Below are 16,232 nucleotides of genomic sequence, written 5' to 3' on the forward strand. Positions count from 1 at the left end.
CACAAAAGATAGCATCTTTTTTCTGTAAATATAGCCTTTTATTGAGAAGCATCAGTGCTGCCAAAAAGCCTCACTCTTAAAGGCCTTTCCACAAACAATTAGCATGGTTATGCCCTTAATTTTGTTTTCCTCCAGCTCTGTGGTTTCTTTTGGAGGATACCTCATCCTCTGTCGTATTTCCCCCTTCTTATCAAATAATGTTTCATTTTATATCCCAAAACAAATCTCAGCATAAATCATCTATCTATCAAAATTAACTAGTACGAAGAGAACTGTTCTCTGCAAATCATCACCAAGGAACTCAAACCTTTTGAGGAAACAAATAAGGCAGGCCAAGTCAGTAATTCTTTGAAACTTAAGTTTAAAGATCAAATTCAATTTAACAGAGAATAATAAATTATTATTATTATTATTGTTATTATTGTTGTTGTCGTTGTTTTGGGACAATAGTGTTATAAATTTCAACCCCTTATAAATTCACTAGACTTCTTCCGCAAAGAGAAAATACAACTTCCTGAACTTACGTCTCAGATGCAGAAGAACTCCTGTAACCCTGCCACAAAGAAATTATGCATCAGGAATACACATCAAAGAACTTTCCAGTTGCCATAAAATTACATCAATCGCCATTGTTCAGAATGAGACTGAAAAGGCCATATAGATATGACTGTAGGCTGGGCAAATGAAAAGAAAAAATGAAATAAATTATAAAAAGAAAAATGATTTTTATCACACATATGAGAACATACTTCGAGTTTGGTGATAAATACAGGCTGTCCTTGTCTTTGCCCGGATAAGCTTCCCTGCATGAATTTCAATTATTGAACACATAGATCTGACGCATAAGCATGCTAGACTAATACAAAATATTGCCACCCCTCTAGCAACTGCCAATTATTCTTTGACAATTTAGAATTACAAATATATAATTACGACCAATAGACAGCATAATATGAAATGTCAAAAATAATTGCACTTCAGATACACACTTATATTCCAAGTGAGTTTGGATTAGTTTATTTTGTGTTCAAAACAGCTTGTAATCAAAAGCTTACTGAGAGCTGTTGACAAAATAAGCAATTATTCTACCATATTAAATCAAAACCAAACTGCTATCACTTCAAACTTATGTATTATTATGTGAACTGTTCTCTTATTTTTCTTATAATTTATTTTTCCTTTTCCAATTTTTTCATTCTCTCCTTGGTGCTCCAATTGTAAATTTCATATAGGTCCCATGGTGGTTTTCAAATAAAATTTGTCAAAAAATTCAAAAAAAAAAAGTAATCATTGAAAAGATCTGCATTCATAGAACCACTTTTATATTTCTCTATGTAGTGCAAACCCCAATGTACATGGCTCCCCAAAGGCCAAACCCCTGTGCACAGTTGTACAACATCACAGGATAAGACTTTTGCATAAAGACAGTTATAACAAAATACAAAATAATAAAGGAAAGAAATAAATGAAATTTTGATAAATAGGAATTAATATGTTTTGTTTTGACAGTAAATAAACTCTGACACTAAATAATGAATATTGCACTCAAAAAAATGTGGGGAAAGTGTAAAAACAGCAAGGATCGAGATATACTAGATATTAATGACATATAAGCTTAAGTTCTCAACATCCAATATACTCAGACAATTTATGTGTAAAGGTAAGATTCAAACAAATGATCAGATGCCAAAATGTTGCCGTACAGGACCATAACAGAAAAAACAATGCACTGAAAGACAGAAATTGCAATCTGTCAAATGAGTCCAACTTTTTCCAAATTGAATGACCATCAAATAAAACCTAAAATAGAGGAAAGAGTAAGTAGCAGTAGTCATACTCTTCCCACCTTGTAACATCAACATTCAAATCTACGCTTTATGTAGGTTAAGAAGGAAATTGACATACCTCCCAGACCTTCACATATTTAGATTGTGGAGCTTGCAAACCACCTGTTGTCTGTTGTGGCAAAGGCATATTAGATGCTGCATTGTTCACAAGTGGTTGCATGCCTGATTGTACTTGTTGAGACATTCCCGGAGTAGGAATCATTGTGCCAGTTCCAGAAGAGACGACTGATGGACCAAGGCCACTCATTACATTTTGGTTCATGTTAACCCCATTTTGCACAATTTGGGCTCCTGAAAGGTTTCCTTGGCTCATAACGGGTACCTGTTGTCCCATACTAACAGCCCCTTGAAGATTACCCAATGGTTGTGAAATCCCTATGTTTGAACTCGCAGACAAATTAGAAGTGGATGAAGTTAATGAACCAAGACCTGAGTTTTGTCCAACCTGCGCAGGAACAGTAAGAGGTCCAGAACTAGTTATTGATGTTATTCCTGACTGTCCAGATGAAAATACACTTTGAGCTGCAGGTACAGAAGATGTCATCCCACTAGAAATCATGTTTGACATGTGCATGGCAACAGGAGTCTGACCCATCGACTGAAGTCCCATAGAGGTTCCACCACTTAAAGCAGCAGAGTTCATCACCTGCCTTGAATGAGAGAGAGTGTTCAAAATGTTCACATTTGCTTGAGCGGGATTCACTGGACGTGAGGGCTGCAACATGGACACTATAGGCTTTGTATCCTGTGCATTTTCATTACTTGTCATAATATCTTGAGAAGCAGAAGAAGGAGAAGACGTCTGCAAACTTGAAACTCCTTGACCATTACCAGTAGCACGCGGAACTGACGAATTATGGGGAAAAGTAGGCCCAGATACCATGGAAGTAATGGGAACTGGCTCCTGAAGAATTATCATATAAATTCAGGATCATTTGAAAATTTGAATCATAAAAACTAAAACCAATCCCCATACTTTAGATGTAAGTTAATACTGTAGTCTTATAGCTTAAGTTTACCACTTTTACAGTAGCAGGAGCCACATTCCCAGCAGGAATTGGTTGCCGATTTGCAATAGATCCATTGACTAAAAATCCAAAGAAAAATATGTTAACAATATTAATTCTTTAACCAGAATGTAAAAAGAATAAATAAGCCACTTACACTAAACCAACTACCTGATCATGAATTTTCTGACTAACCTTTCCAGTAAAACAGACAAGACAACACTATCCATATTGACAGAAGAATGAATCCTATTCTTTTTCTTTTTAGATGTATAACAATGTAAGGAGTCTTTCCAGATCAATTACTTCAACAAAACTCACTGACGTAACATATATGCTACCGTGAAATGAGTTACAAGAATAGGAGAAATGCATGACAGTACATAAATTCTCTACAACATAAGATTAACCCGCATATTTCTCACCTTTGTGGATGAAGAAAAGATTACAATGTTAAAGTCAAAGAAATATCCCCAGCTCCTCTAGGTTTTGCAGCTAGATCTTTAATTTCAGTAACTAGAATACATACCTAACCAACCCTCCAACTATGGTAAAAGAAAGTAACATCTCTAATATTAACTATCAGAATAACAAGAAGTTACAATTTACATGTTTCAAAAATGATAAATGAAACAAATCAACAGGAAGAAAAGAAAGAGACAACCGTAGACACGAGGTTAGGATATCCTGAAAGGACTAAGACATAAGATAACACTGGATTAAAACCATCAAACTAGCAAGGTTCTCCATAAATTTAATGTATTAAAGAAGGTCCAATCATGTAGATTCTTATACATCAACATCAACATCAAACATCACCTTTATCCCAAATTAATTGGGGTCGGTGGTAGATGAACCCACATAAAAGATACAAAACGGTTGAAAAAGATAAAAAAAAAAAAAAATAATAATAATAATAATAATAATAATAATAAAATAAAATAAAATAAAATATATGTATATATAAATAAATAAAAGTAAAAAAGAAAGGGACAAGAAGAAGTGGGGGAAATGAAGAGGAAAATGACTAAAAAGGAACCATCTGGAACATAGGAATAACAACGGGTCTAACCCTCCACCATACTTATGGCTTTTCTCCATTCCGTTCTAAGACATACCGTCCACCAATCTATATCTCACTCCATTAAATCTTGTTTTACTACCTTCCCCCAAGTAAGTTTCGGCCGACCTCGGCCTCTTTTTGTGTTGAGCTCTTGGTAACAAACCTCTGTTCTTACAGGAGCATCCAGGGCCTTCACATCACGTGCCCAAACCACCTCAATCTATGTTCTCTCATCTTCTCGGCTACCGGTACTACTCCGACCTTTCGTCGAATATCTTCATTTCTTATCTTATCCATCCTTGTGTAACCACACATTCACTTTAACATCCTCATCTCTGCTACTCCCATCTTATGCTCATGTTGCCTATGTGTTGGCCAGCATTCCGCTCCATATAGCATTGCCGGTCTTACTGCCGTTTTATAGAATTTTCCTTTTAACTTAAGGGGAATTTTGCGGTCACACAAAAACCCAGATGCATTGCGCCATTTCATCCACCCTGCTCTGATTCTGCGATTTACATCCTCATCAATCTCTCCACCTTTTTGTAAAATGGAGCCCAAGTATTTAAAAGCATCTTTTTTGGGTAACTCTTGACCACTTAAATGCACGGGCTCTTAGTCCCCATCTCGTACCAGAGAAAACTCACACTTTAGATACTCAGTCTTGCTTCGGCTTAATGTGAATCCTTTGGATTCCAATGTGCTTCTCCACAATTCAAGTTTTCGATTTACACCCTCCTTGCTCTCATCAATAAGCACAATATCGTCTGCAAAAAGCACACACAATGGCACTTCCTCTTGAATATCTTTTGTTAGTTCATCCATAACTAAGGGAAAGAGATAATGTAACAGCCCCAAACCCTATAGCATGATATTGTCCGCTTTGCCCCGCGCACAAGCACCGTCGAGCTCACGGTTTTGTTTCTTGGGACACCCCACAAAAGGCCTTACACTAGAAGAGGTATCCACACCCTTATAAGGCATGTTTCGTTCCCCTCTCCAACCGATGTGGGACATTACATCCTCCCCCACTGGGAATACAGCGTCCCCGCTGTACACACCGGTCCAGGGCCAGACTCTGATACCAAAGGTAACAGCCCCAAACCCTGTAGCATGATATTGTCCGCTTTGCCCCGCGCACAAGCACCGTCGAGCTCACGGTTTTGTTTCTTGGGACACCCCACAAAAGGCCTCACACTAGAAGAGGTATCCACACCCTTATAAGGCATGCTTCGTTCCCCTCTCCAACCGATGTGGGACATTACAGATAAGGACTTAGAGACGACCCTTGGTGTACACCAACCATGATAGGAAAATAACTTGATGTTCGTTACAAGCATTTACACATATAGTAGCCCCATCATACATATCCTTGATTGCCTTTACATACTTTGATGGAACCTTTTTCTTCTCCAGAACCCACCATAAAACTTTCCTTGGAACCCTATTGTATGCTTTCTCAAGGTCTATGAACACCATATGCAAGTCCTTCTTCTTTTCTCGATATCTTTCCATAAGTTGTCGCATCAAGAAAATGGCTTCCATGATACATCTTCCTGGCATAAATCCAAATTGATTTACAGAAACCTTGGTATCTCTTCTCAAGCGATGTTCAATAACCCTCTCCCACAACTTCATAGTATGGCTCATTAGCTTAATGCCTCTGTAAAGAACCTTGGGATACACCACCCTAAAAGCTAGCTCAGAGGGTGGGAGTGCCCAAGACCTTATAAACTCCACATTAGTTGCACATACAACCAATGTGGGACTATATATCTCAACACGCCCCCTCACACGAGAGCCCATTGGTCTTGAAGAGTGGACAATGCAACAAGCCCAGCCTACCTGTGCTAAGAAGCGCCACATAAGAAAGTGGGGGGCGACGAGGCTCTGATACCAAGTTGAATCTGAATATTATTGTACATTCAAGTGTGTATAACTGTACAAGAAGGCTCTCTATTTATAGAGACTAAAAGACCTAATGGGCTAAGCCCACAATCTAGACTAACTAAAGCGGCTAAACCAGGCCCGAGGAGATTGCTTCAGGCCATATAAAGATTTCTGAAGTTTACATACCATTCCAGAACTCTCCCCCTGAGCAACAAAACCTGGTGGTTGCTCCATATAAACTTCCTCCTGCAAGTCACCATGTAGAAAAGCATTGTTAATATCAAGTTGGAGAAGGGGCTAGTGATGAATGGCGGCAAGGGCAAGAAACAGGCGAACAGAAGCCATCTTAGCAACAGGAGAAAGAGTGGCCCCCCGCACACGTGCCAGCTACTGACTCTACTGCCCTCTTGTCTGATTCTGCTGCTTTAATCTCTCGTGGTAATTGGAACAATGGTGGACGCGGTCGTGGTCGTGGCCGCGGACAAGGCGGTCGCGGGCCCATGACATCATATGGCCCAGGCGGGCGCGGACAGACGACGTCATATGGACAGGGTGGTCGAGGACAAAGGCCTCGGTGTAATTATTGCCAAAATCTGGGCCACATTGAAGAACGTTGCTACAGAAGTACCCTCACTTAAAGCCACCACATATGAACTTTGCTCAAACAGATGTTGTGCCGCCCTCTACCGGATCAGTGACTATTTCCGCTGCAGACTATGAGGCCCTTCTCCAGAAGAGTTCTTCTCAGCCACCTGCTCCAGATACTGGTAATCATGTTGCTTGTTTTTCTCAATCGTCTCTTGGACCCTAGATAATAGACTCAGGTGCTACTGATCATCTTTGTAGTAATAAGGATCTCTTTACTTCCCTTACCTTTTCTAATAATCTTCCCTCTGTTACTCTTGTTGATGGCACCAAGGCTCCTGCTCGTGGAATTGGGCAAGCCAAACCAACTCCCTTCTTGACTTTAACCTCTGTTTATTACATACCTGGCATTCCTTTTAATTTAATTTCTGTTAATCAATTGACCCATTCTTTTTCTTGCTCTATCACCTTTTCTAAACAGTCTTTTTCTATGCAGGATCCGGGTACGAGGAAGACGATTGGAGCGGGGAGTGAGTCACGAGGTCTCTACTATATGCATGCACCCTCTGCTCCAGTTGCATGCTCTCTCACAGAGTCTCCTGAGCTTCTCCATAGCCGTCTGGGTCATCCAAGTCTCTCGAAGCTTCAGCATATGGTTCCTTTTTTGTCAGGTCTTAAGTCTTTGAATTGTCAGACTTGTCAGCAGGGAAAGCATACTCGCTCTTCCTTTGCTAGTAGAGTCAATAAGAGAGCTGCGGCTCCCTTTTCTATTGTTCATTCTGATATTTGGGGTCCGAGTCGGACTATGTCAGTTTTGGGTTTTCAGTATTTTGTAACCTTTATTGATGATTTCTCCCGTTGCACTTGGGTTTATTTAATGAAAAATCGTTCTGAGTTATTTTCAATTTATCAAAAGTTTTGTGCAGAAATAAAAACTCAATTTGGTGCTTCTATTCAAATCTTGCGCAGTGATAATGCAAAAGAGTATGTGTCTCTTGAATTTTCTAAATTTCTGGATACACATGGGACGATACACCAGACTACCTGTCCCCACACTCCACAACAAAATGGAGTCGCTGAACGTAAAAATAGACATCTAGTTGAAACTGCACGTACCCTTCTCATTCATATGAACGTCCCACTCCGTTTTTGGGCAGATGCTATTATCACCTCATGTTTCCTTATCAACCGCATGCCCTCTTCTGTGCTAAATAATGATGTTTCCCACAGTATTTTGTTTTCCGGAGCACCTTCTTATCCTCTGCCTTTACGTATTTTTGGTTGTACTTGTTCATGATCTTACTCCAGGTAAAGACAAGTTGACATCCAAGGCCTTCAAATGTATTTTCCTTGGGTATACACGTTTTCAAAAAGGGTATCGTTGTTATTCTCCTGATCTCAAGCGTTATATCGTTTCTGCTGATGTCACTTTCCTTGATCAGCAGCCTTTTCACTCTACTCTGTCTCCAGTGTCACAAGTTGATCAGGTCCTTCCTGTTCCTTTTCTTGACTTGTCTTTACCAGCTGCAGGTGACCCTATTCCAGAGGAGCAACCCATTACCTCCATACCTGCAGATCGTCCTCTCCTCACATACCAGCGTCGTCAGCCTGCACCTCCTTCGACTTTGCCTCTTGATGACTCATCGCCCTTTCCCGTCGGCTCTTCTCCTCCGGATCCTCCATCAGAGACTCCTCCCATTGCCCTTCGGAAAGGTATTCGATCCACTCGAAATCCTCATCCCCTTTATTCTTTCTTGAGTTATGACAGACTTTCTTCACAACATTTTACTTTTGTTTCTAGTCTCTCTTCTGTTTCCATCCCTAAAACCACAGGTGAAGCACTATCTCATCCAGGGTGGCGCCAGGCGATGCTTGATGAAATGCAGACACTTCACTCCAATGGCACTTGGGGTCTTGTTCGTGCTCCTCCCGGGAAATCTGTTGTTGGTTGTCGATGGGTGTTCACAGTTAAAGTTGGTCCTGATGGCACTGTTGATCGCCTTAAAGCTCGCTTAGTGGCCAAAGGATACACACAGATCTTTGGTCTTGATTATGGGGATACCTTTTATCCTGTTGCTAAGATGGCTTCTGTTCGCCTGTTTCTTGCCCTTGCCGCCATTCATCACTGGCCCCTTCTCCAACTTGATATTAAGAATGCTTTTCTACATGGTGACTTGCAGGAGGAAGTTTATATGGAGCAACCACCAGGTTTTGTTGCTCAGGGGGAGAGTTCTGGAATGGTATGTAAACTTCGGAAATCTTTATATGGCCTGAAGCAATCTCCTCGGGCCTGGTTTAGCCGCTTTAGTTCAGTTGTTGAATCCTTTGGCTTAATCAGAAGCAAAGCCGATCATTCTGTCTTCTACCGGCATAGCTCTTCTGGCCAGTGCATTTATCTCCTGGTCTATGTTGATGACATTATAATTACAGGCAGCGATCAGACTGGGATTGATCAGTTGAAAGAGCATTTATTCAATCAATTTCAGACCAAAGATCTTGGCAGACTTCGATATTTCTTGGGGATCGAAGTTGCACAGTCTAGGCGGGGCATTTCCATCTGTCAGAGGAAGTATGCACTGGATATCCTAGATGAGACTGGCATGTTAGGCTGTAAACCCATTGATACACCTATGGACCCCAATGTTAAGCTATTACCAGGACAGGGGGAGCCACTGCCAGATCCTAGTCGCTACCGCCGACTAGTTGGAAAATTGAATTATCTTACTGTGACAAAGCCAGATATCTCCTTCGCAGTGAGTGTTGCAAGTCAATTTCTTGATTCTCCATGTGACTCCCATTGGGATGCAGTTATTAGAATTCTCCGATATATTAAAAAGGCGCCAGGAAGAGGTTTATTATACACAAATAAAGGGAGTTCAGAGATCTCTAGTTATTCAGATGCTGACTGGGCAGGTTCTCCTTCAGATAGACGATCCACCTCAGGGTATTGTGTTCTCTTCGGAGGAAATTTGATCTCTTGGAAGAGTAAGAAGCAAACTGTGGTCGCCAGATCCAGTGCGGAGGCAGAATATCGGGCAATGGCAAATGCAACCTGTGAGCTCATCTGGCTGAGACAATTGCTTAAGGAACTCCATCTCTGTGAACAACGACCTATGAAGCTCATTTGTGACAATCAAGCCGCTTTGCATATATCCTCTAACCAAGTCTTTCATGAGAGGACCAAGCATATAGAAATTGACTGTCATTTTGTTAGAGAAAAGATCCAGTCAGGGGAGATCGAGACAGCATTTGTCAATTCCAATGATCAACTTGCGGATGTATTCACTAAAGCTCTTAGAGGTCCCCGAATAGATCATATTTGTAACAAGCTGGGAGCTTTTGATATATACGCACCAGCTTGAGGGGGAGTGTTAGAAATAATATTAGTCTATTATTATTAGATTAGTCTAGATTGTGGGCTTAGCCCATTAGGTCTTTTAGTCTCTATAAATAGAGAGCCTTCTTGTACAGTTATACACACTTGAATATACAATAATATTCATATTCAACTGGATACACCACCCCAAAAGCTAGCTCAAAGGGTGGGAGTGCCCAAGGCCTTATAAACTCCACATTAGTTGCACATACAACCAATATGGGACTATATATCTCAACACGCCCCCTCACACAAGAGCCCGTTGGGCTTGAAGGGTGGACAATGCACAGGCCCACCTACCTGTGCGAACAAAGAAATTCCACTTGAAAGAAAGTGGGGGGCAGTGAGGATCGAACCCGGGACACGAGGCTCTGATACCATGTAAAGAACCTTGGGATACACCACCCCAAAAGCTAGCTCAAAGGGTGGGAGTGCCCAAGGCCTTATAAACTCCACATTAGTTGCACATACAACCAATGTGGGACTATGTATCTCAACAGCCTCTATAATTTGAACAAGTTTGTATATCTCCCCTGTTTTTGTAGATAGGCACAATCATACTTTTCCTCCCAGCATCAGGCATCTTATTTTCCTGGAGAATCTTATTGAAAAGATTGGTCAACCATTTTATTGCCACATCCCCTAGGCTTCTCCACACTTCAATAGGGACACCATCAGGCCCCAAGGCTTTATTAGTCTTCATCCTCTTTAAAGCCTCCTTAACTTCATGTGTATTAATTCTGCATACAAATCTTCTATTCATATCATCATACGCGTCCTCCAAGTCCACCTCGCTTGTATCTCCATCCCCATTAAACAGTTTGTTGAAGTAGTTCAACCATCTTTCATTTACATCTTCATCTCTCACCAGAAGTTTTTGATTTTCATCCTTGATGCATCTAACTTGGGTGAGGTCTTTACTTTTCTTATCCCTTATCTTTGCAAATTTATAAATACCTCTTTCACCATCATTGCTCCCAAGATTTTTATACAACTCGTCGAAAACATTGTCTCTAGCTTCTCGCACTGCTTTCTTTGCATTTTTTCTCGCCAATCTAAACTTTTGCAAGTTCTCTTCACTGGGACTTTTATGCAAAGATCTAAAGCACTCCTTCTTATGTTTAATTGCCTCTTGCACCTCTCCATTCCACCACCATGTTTCCTTTGTATGAAATCCATTTCCTTTGCTTTCTCCCAACACCCTCCTTCCCACATTTTGAATACACTTAGCCATCTCATTCCATATTGCATTTACTCCTCCATCAAACTCCCAAGGTCCTTCGTGCAACATTCTTTCATTGAACTCTCTCTTTTCCCTCCTTAAGCTTCCACCACCTTATCCTTGGGTTCTGAGCCCTCTTCTTCATTGTAAGTACTTTGTTGAACCGAACATCCAAGACTACCAGCTTATGTTGCGTAGCGACACACTCTCCAAGGTAGACCTTACAGTCGACACAAGAAGTTCTATATTCTCTTATAGCCAGAAAGAAATCAATCTGACTACGATTTTGGCCACTATGATAAGTGATTAGGTGTGACTCCCTTTTTCGAAAAAAGATGTTCACTAACATCAAATCGTAGGCTAGTACAACATTCAAGATATCTTCTCCAGTCTCGTTTCTCGTCCCATAGCCAAAACCTCCATGGATTCTATCAAAACTTCCATGGATTCTATCAAAACCTCCATTGCTTTTACCAACATGACCATTTAGATCTCCTCCTAAGAAAATCTTCTCCTCTCGAGGTATTCCCCTCAGAACCTCCTCCAAGTCTTCCCAAAATTGGTTTTTATCAGTTGGTTGCAATCCAACTTGGGGTGCATACACACTGAGGATATTCAAGTTTAAATCACCCCCAACAAGCTTAACCAGAATAATCTTGTCGCCTTTCCTTTTGACGTCCACAACTTTATCTCTGAAACTTTTATCGATCATAATTCCAACACCATTTCGACTCTTGTTAGTACCTGTGTACCATAACTTGAAACCAATTCCATCCACTTCCTTGGCCTTTTCTCCAGCCCATTTAGTTTCTTGCAAACAAACAATATTCACTTTCCTTCTAGCAAAAACATCTGCCAACACCCTCAATTTACCCGTTAAGGTTCCTATGTAGATTCTTATAGTTTCATTAAATTTTAAAATAAGTCCTTATAGTTTAAAAGTTTATACAATAAAATCCCTAAACTTCTAAGTATTTTTAAATGAGTCCCTACTCACTAACAGTCATTAAGACTTCATTAACTTTTGATAAACTATAGGGATTTATTTGAAAACTTAGATCAAATATGAGGATCTATGTGACAGATAGCACAATTAAATAAGTCCCTATACTTCATATAAGTTTGCAAATAGGTCCATATATTTTAGCAAAAGCTACCGGCCTTTAACAAGGAGGGAATTATTTAAATTTATTTAGAAGTATACGGACTTTGTAAACTTTTAAACTATAATATTTATTTGAAAATTCAGCAAAACAATGATGACCTACATAATAATATAACCAAGATAACAAATCAACAGGAACAAAAGAAGAAAGAGACAACCATATACAGGAGGATAGGGTACACAAAATAGACTTCAGACAATACCATTATACAGGAAAAAAATCCATCAAACTAGCAAAGCTGTCCAAGTTAAATGTACATTCATTAAAGAAACTCTCCTAGTACCAAGAACATGTACACAACACTATCTAGCAGTAAGGGAAATAACTATTCCTGAAGTCCTAGACATTGCAATTCAAACTTGTCACGACAAGCGGGAAACCCCACTGCATAAACGTGTCACCTTCAAAACAATGCTTATCACTATGGAAACCATATACATAACTTAATAAATGTTGTCCTTAGTCCTCAGGAATTAATTTTCTGAAGAAAACTTCAGATATATGCACTAGGAAGTTGCTCTGTAAAATTATGGACATGTGCAAACTATTTTATTGCAGTACATGAAGACCTGATGGCATAGTAGTTGGGGGTGCCCCTGTAACTGGTGCGACAGAAACCGCATCTACTTTAACAGGACTTTGATTTGAAGGCAAGCTTGTGATCCCAGAACGACTCAAAGCACTACGGGCTTCCCTGAAACTTTCCGATATTAAAACAAGGAAATGAGTGGTTTTAACATCAACTGGTGGATCAGCTGCTCTACTTCGTTTTCCCTACAATGCAAAAAGGATATGATCAATATCACGAAAAATACTCAATAGCAGAAAAAAAAATAGTTTCTCTTAAATTATCTATAATATATCTCAATATAGTATTTTTTTAATATATTAGAATATCTTATGTGACCTGTAGAATATATTGTGGAATCAATTCATCATCTAACTGAGGGGGCAATCTTAGGGCTTATTTCCTATTCACTTATGTGAACTGATTTATTTCCTAATTTAATTCAGTGCTAAGTGCCACTTCAACCCAAAACCTTAAGGCATTAGGTGAGACTTAATTAATTATTTTGTATCTTTTGTATCTCTCTAACACACACTCTCACGCAGGAGCCCTTTGGGCTTGAAACGTGGATATGACACAAGCCCATTTGTTGGTTTATCTTGTGCTTTTCTTAATTCCACCTGAAAATGGGGTGGTGAGGATCGAAATCATGACCTTCTGGTCACTCCATTTCTGGTCCCATGATAAGCGTCACTTCAACCCAAAACCTTAAGGCATTAGATAAGACTTAATTAATTCTTTGTATCTCTCTAACATTCGGGTTAGTAGTAATTTTGTATTTGTTAGATATATAATATAAAACCATTCATATATCTTTATCTAAAAGCTTAAGCTTTTGGAATAGTTAGGTTATGACACAAAATCAAAGTCTCTATGACCAAGTGATTTAAAATTCAATCCTTGCTACCCCATTCTTCAAATAAAAGTTGAATTTCAGAACAAGGTAGGTGGGCCATGTATTATCCACATTTAAAGCCAAAAAGGCTCTTGCATGAATGGGCTTCTTCTCTCTTATTAATTTTTTTTCCATCAATCTTTTCATGCTTTTTATTTATGTTCATTGACTGCCGACCCAAACTAGTTTGGGAAAAGGTATGTTGATGTTAATCAAACAAACTAATTGCTAAATTCAGACAGCATGCTCATTACAGGCTTCGTATGTGATCCTATAAAAATAAACAAGTAAAGACAGATTAACATTTTAATAGAAGTGTAATATGTCATCCTTACCGCATTGTATATATCTTTAATTTTGGGAAGTTGTTTTGGACAGATGACAGAGAGAGAAATAGAAAACTGCATGCAGAAGATGAAATTCCATTAATCATATACCAAAAAAGATTTAGAAACTAAGTTCACAGCAAACAAAAACAAATTGTGCCATTAAAAAATAAATAAAACAAAGAGTACCTGAGAAAATGCTTTAGCAACAGCTTCAGCATCATATAAACGATTCCCTGGGTCTGAGTCAATTGTTTCACTCTGCTCTAGGTTCTGCAGTCGTGGAATATAAACTGGTGTCTGTAAAGGATATGGATTACTTGCTGCAACAAGGATACAGTGCTTGCTCATATCCACATTCTGTTGATTCAGGCCTCCACTTTGAGAATTTGGGAACATCTAAGCATTTCAACATTGGGGTGTGAGGATCAAAATCCACCATAGGGCCAAAGAGATACCCATAAAATTTTGAACTATGAAGGATGAATAACCCTGAAAATGCTAGACTTAATGCTTAAAAAAATGCATTCAAGATATCAAAAGATGTCATCCAAAGCAAATAGACTATCCATAATTGGAAAAGTGTTCATGCATCGCAAAGCTTGTGCGCAAGAAATCAAGAAACACAGAGAATAAAAAGAGTAGAATCAGCAGAACCGATCTGAACTCGCACATGCAGGCTAGGTCGCCTCCGCCAAAACTGCCGGATCGAGCTTCAGTACAACAGCCAATGGGAGAATAGGAGATAAGGTGCAAGCAAAGATGGATGCTACAGACAGGAGTATCATGACTGAGAAAGAGAAAGAAGAAAGGGCGTCATGGAATTACGATACTTGGGTTGCTTTCTTGACCTAATGGGTCAAGCCAAAAGATGGAGTATTATCACACAAATAGGTAAGCCAATGGGTCAGCTTCAGGGGGCTCACCCAGCCTATTCCAATGCCAAATCTTGTTGGGCCCATTCCGAAGTGTTTCCTGCCCATCCATTACTTAGACGAGCACATAAGGAGAGAGAGTAGGGCTTTGAATCAAGCAGCACCGAAGTCCAACACCAGCAGCACATACCCACCGAGAAACAACAGAGCTCAACTGCTTCCATACCGAGAGTACAACTGGAAGACCAGAAGAAGACCGATGCCCCACTGTTCAGAAAAAGGAAACAAAAAACCGTGTGCATTTCCATTTTGGCAGAAGAGGAAAAAGAGGATGAGGACAGGGAAACTGTGCAGAATAAGGGGAAAAGTGGTAGGGGGAGATAAACAGCCGGAATTCTCATGCTGGGGAAGTTCTCAAATTGCACCTTGAGGACAATGTAACATTTCAAGGGGGTTGCATTGATAGGACCCAGGACAAAGTAGTTAAAGAATTAGTTAGGTGGTTAGAGTTGTAAGAGCAGGGACTTATAAATAGGTAGAAGAAAGGCTCATTGAAATTTGTTAGTTAGGAAAAACGGAGAAGTGGCTCGGTTGTAAGTAGGAAACCCTTGGAGGAGAATTTCCTCTTTTGTTCTTTACTTCTAATTCAATTCTTCTTTCATTTCTTTTCTCTGTTTCACTATTCTCTATCTCTGAAAACTCAGAACCCATTTCTAGGCTCATTACAGATTTCTACTATAAATAGGAAATAAGACAGCTAATTTGATCTCCTAATTATGGGATTTAATCCCATCTAAACAAGGAAATATTCTGTGCAGTGGGATTCTGACATACACGTCCAGTAAATAAAACACATAAAATTTCCAAGTACCACAACCATCGCTGTGATCCAAACCTTGTCCTATTCCTATATTCCCCAAATGTTAACCCATATTTCATCTGTTAAATAAGAATATTTCAATCAAAATAAATAAATCCAAGACACGGTAAGAAAGCAAAACATTCACACACATACACACAGATATATATATATATATATATATATATATATAGAGAGAGAGAGAGAGAGATAATAAAGGTTTAAAAGGAAAAACAAAGGAAGAATCAGGATCAAACATATATCAAATGAAAATTGAAAGAATACAAGCAAACGAGAAACTAAATGAATACATCATACATACCATCAGAGCTTCAGCAAGCCCTTCAACAATTGCTGCATCATTAAAACCGCCACCAGTAAAGGGTATAGATGATAGCCACAGGAAGAAAACATCTGGGTCTCTTGTCCAGCCAGTCCGTTGCACAAGGCAACCTGCATCCAATGTTGCTCCACAAAGTAAATAAACTTGATAGATTATTCAATTTCATATAAATTTGCCAGTGTAAAAGAAGCTACACAGAATTCAAGCATC

General features: G+C 39.4%; 1 protein-coding gene across 1 annotated transcript in view; it reads right to left on the minus strand.

The window, feature by feature from the left end:
- Window positions 1-16,232, minus strand: part of LOC133317255 (mediator of RNA polymerase II transcription subunit 25) — a 42,606-nt gene that overhangs the window by 19,517 nt on the left and 6,857 nt on the right. Inside the window, exons 4-11 of the mRNA XM_061519106.1 lie at window positions 16,002-16,132; window positions 14,135-14,344; window positions 13,955-14,020; window positions 12,726-12,930; window positions 2,867-2,934; window positions 1,906-2,751; window positions 750-803; window positions 525-553 (exon numbers count right to left, since the gene is read on the minus strand). Of these exons, the coding sequence (XP_061375090.1) occupies window positions 525-553; window positions 750-803; window positions 1,906-2,751; window positions 2,867-2,934; window positions 12,726-12,930; window positions 13,955-14,020; window positions 14,135-14,344; window positions 16,002-16,132 (1,609 nt within the window). The remainder of the gene's footprint in view (window positions 1-524; window positions 554-749; window positions 804-1,905; window positions 2,752-2,866; window positions 2,935-12,725; window positions 12,931-13,954; window positions 14,021-14,134; window positions 14,345-16,001; window positions 16,133-16,232) is intronic.

Source organism: Gastrolobium bilobum, unplaced genomic scaffold, assembly GCF_033153095.1.
Source record: "Gastrolobium bilobum isolate Gb01-03AN ecotype WA unplaced genomic scaffold, APGP_CSIRO_Gbil_v1 utg1269, whole genome shotgun sequence".
NCBI lineage: Eukaryota > Viridiplantae > Streptophyta > Magnoliopsida > Fabales > Fabaceae > Gastrolobium > Gastrolobium bilobum.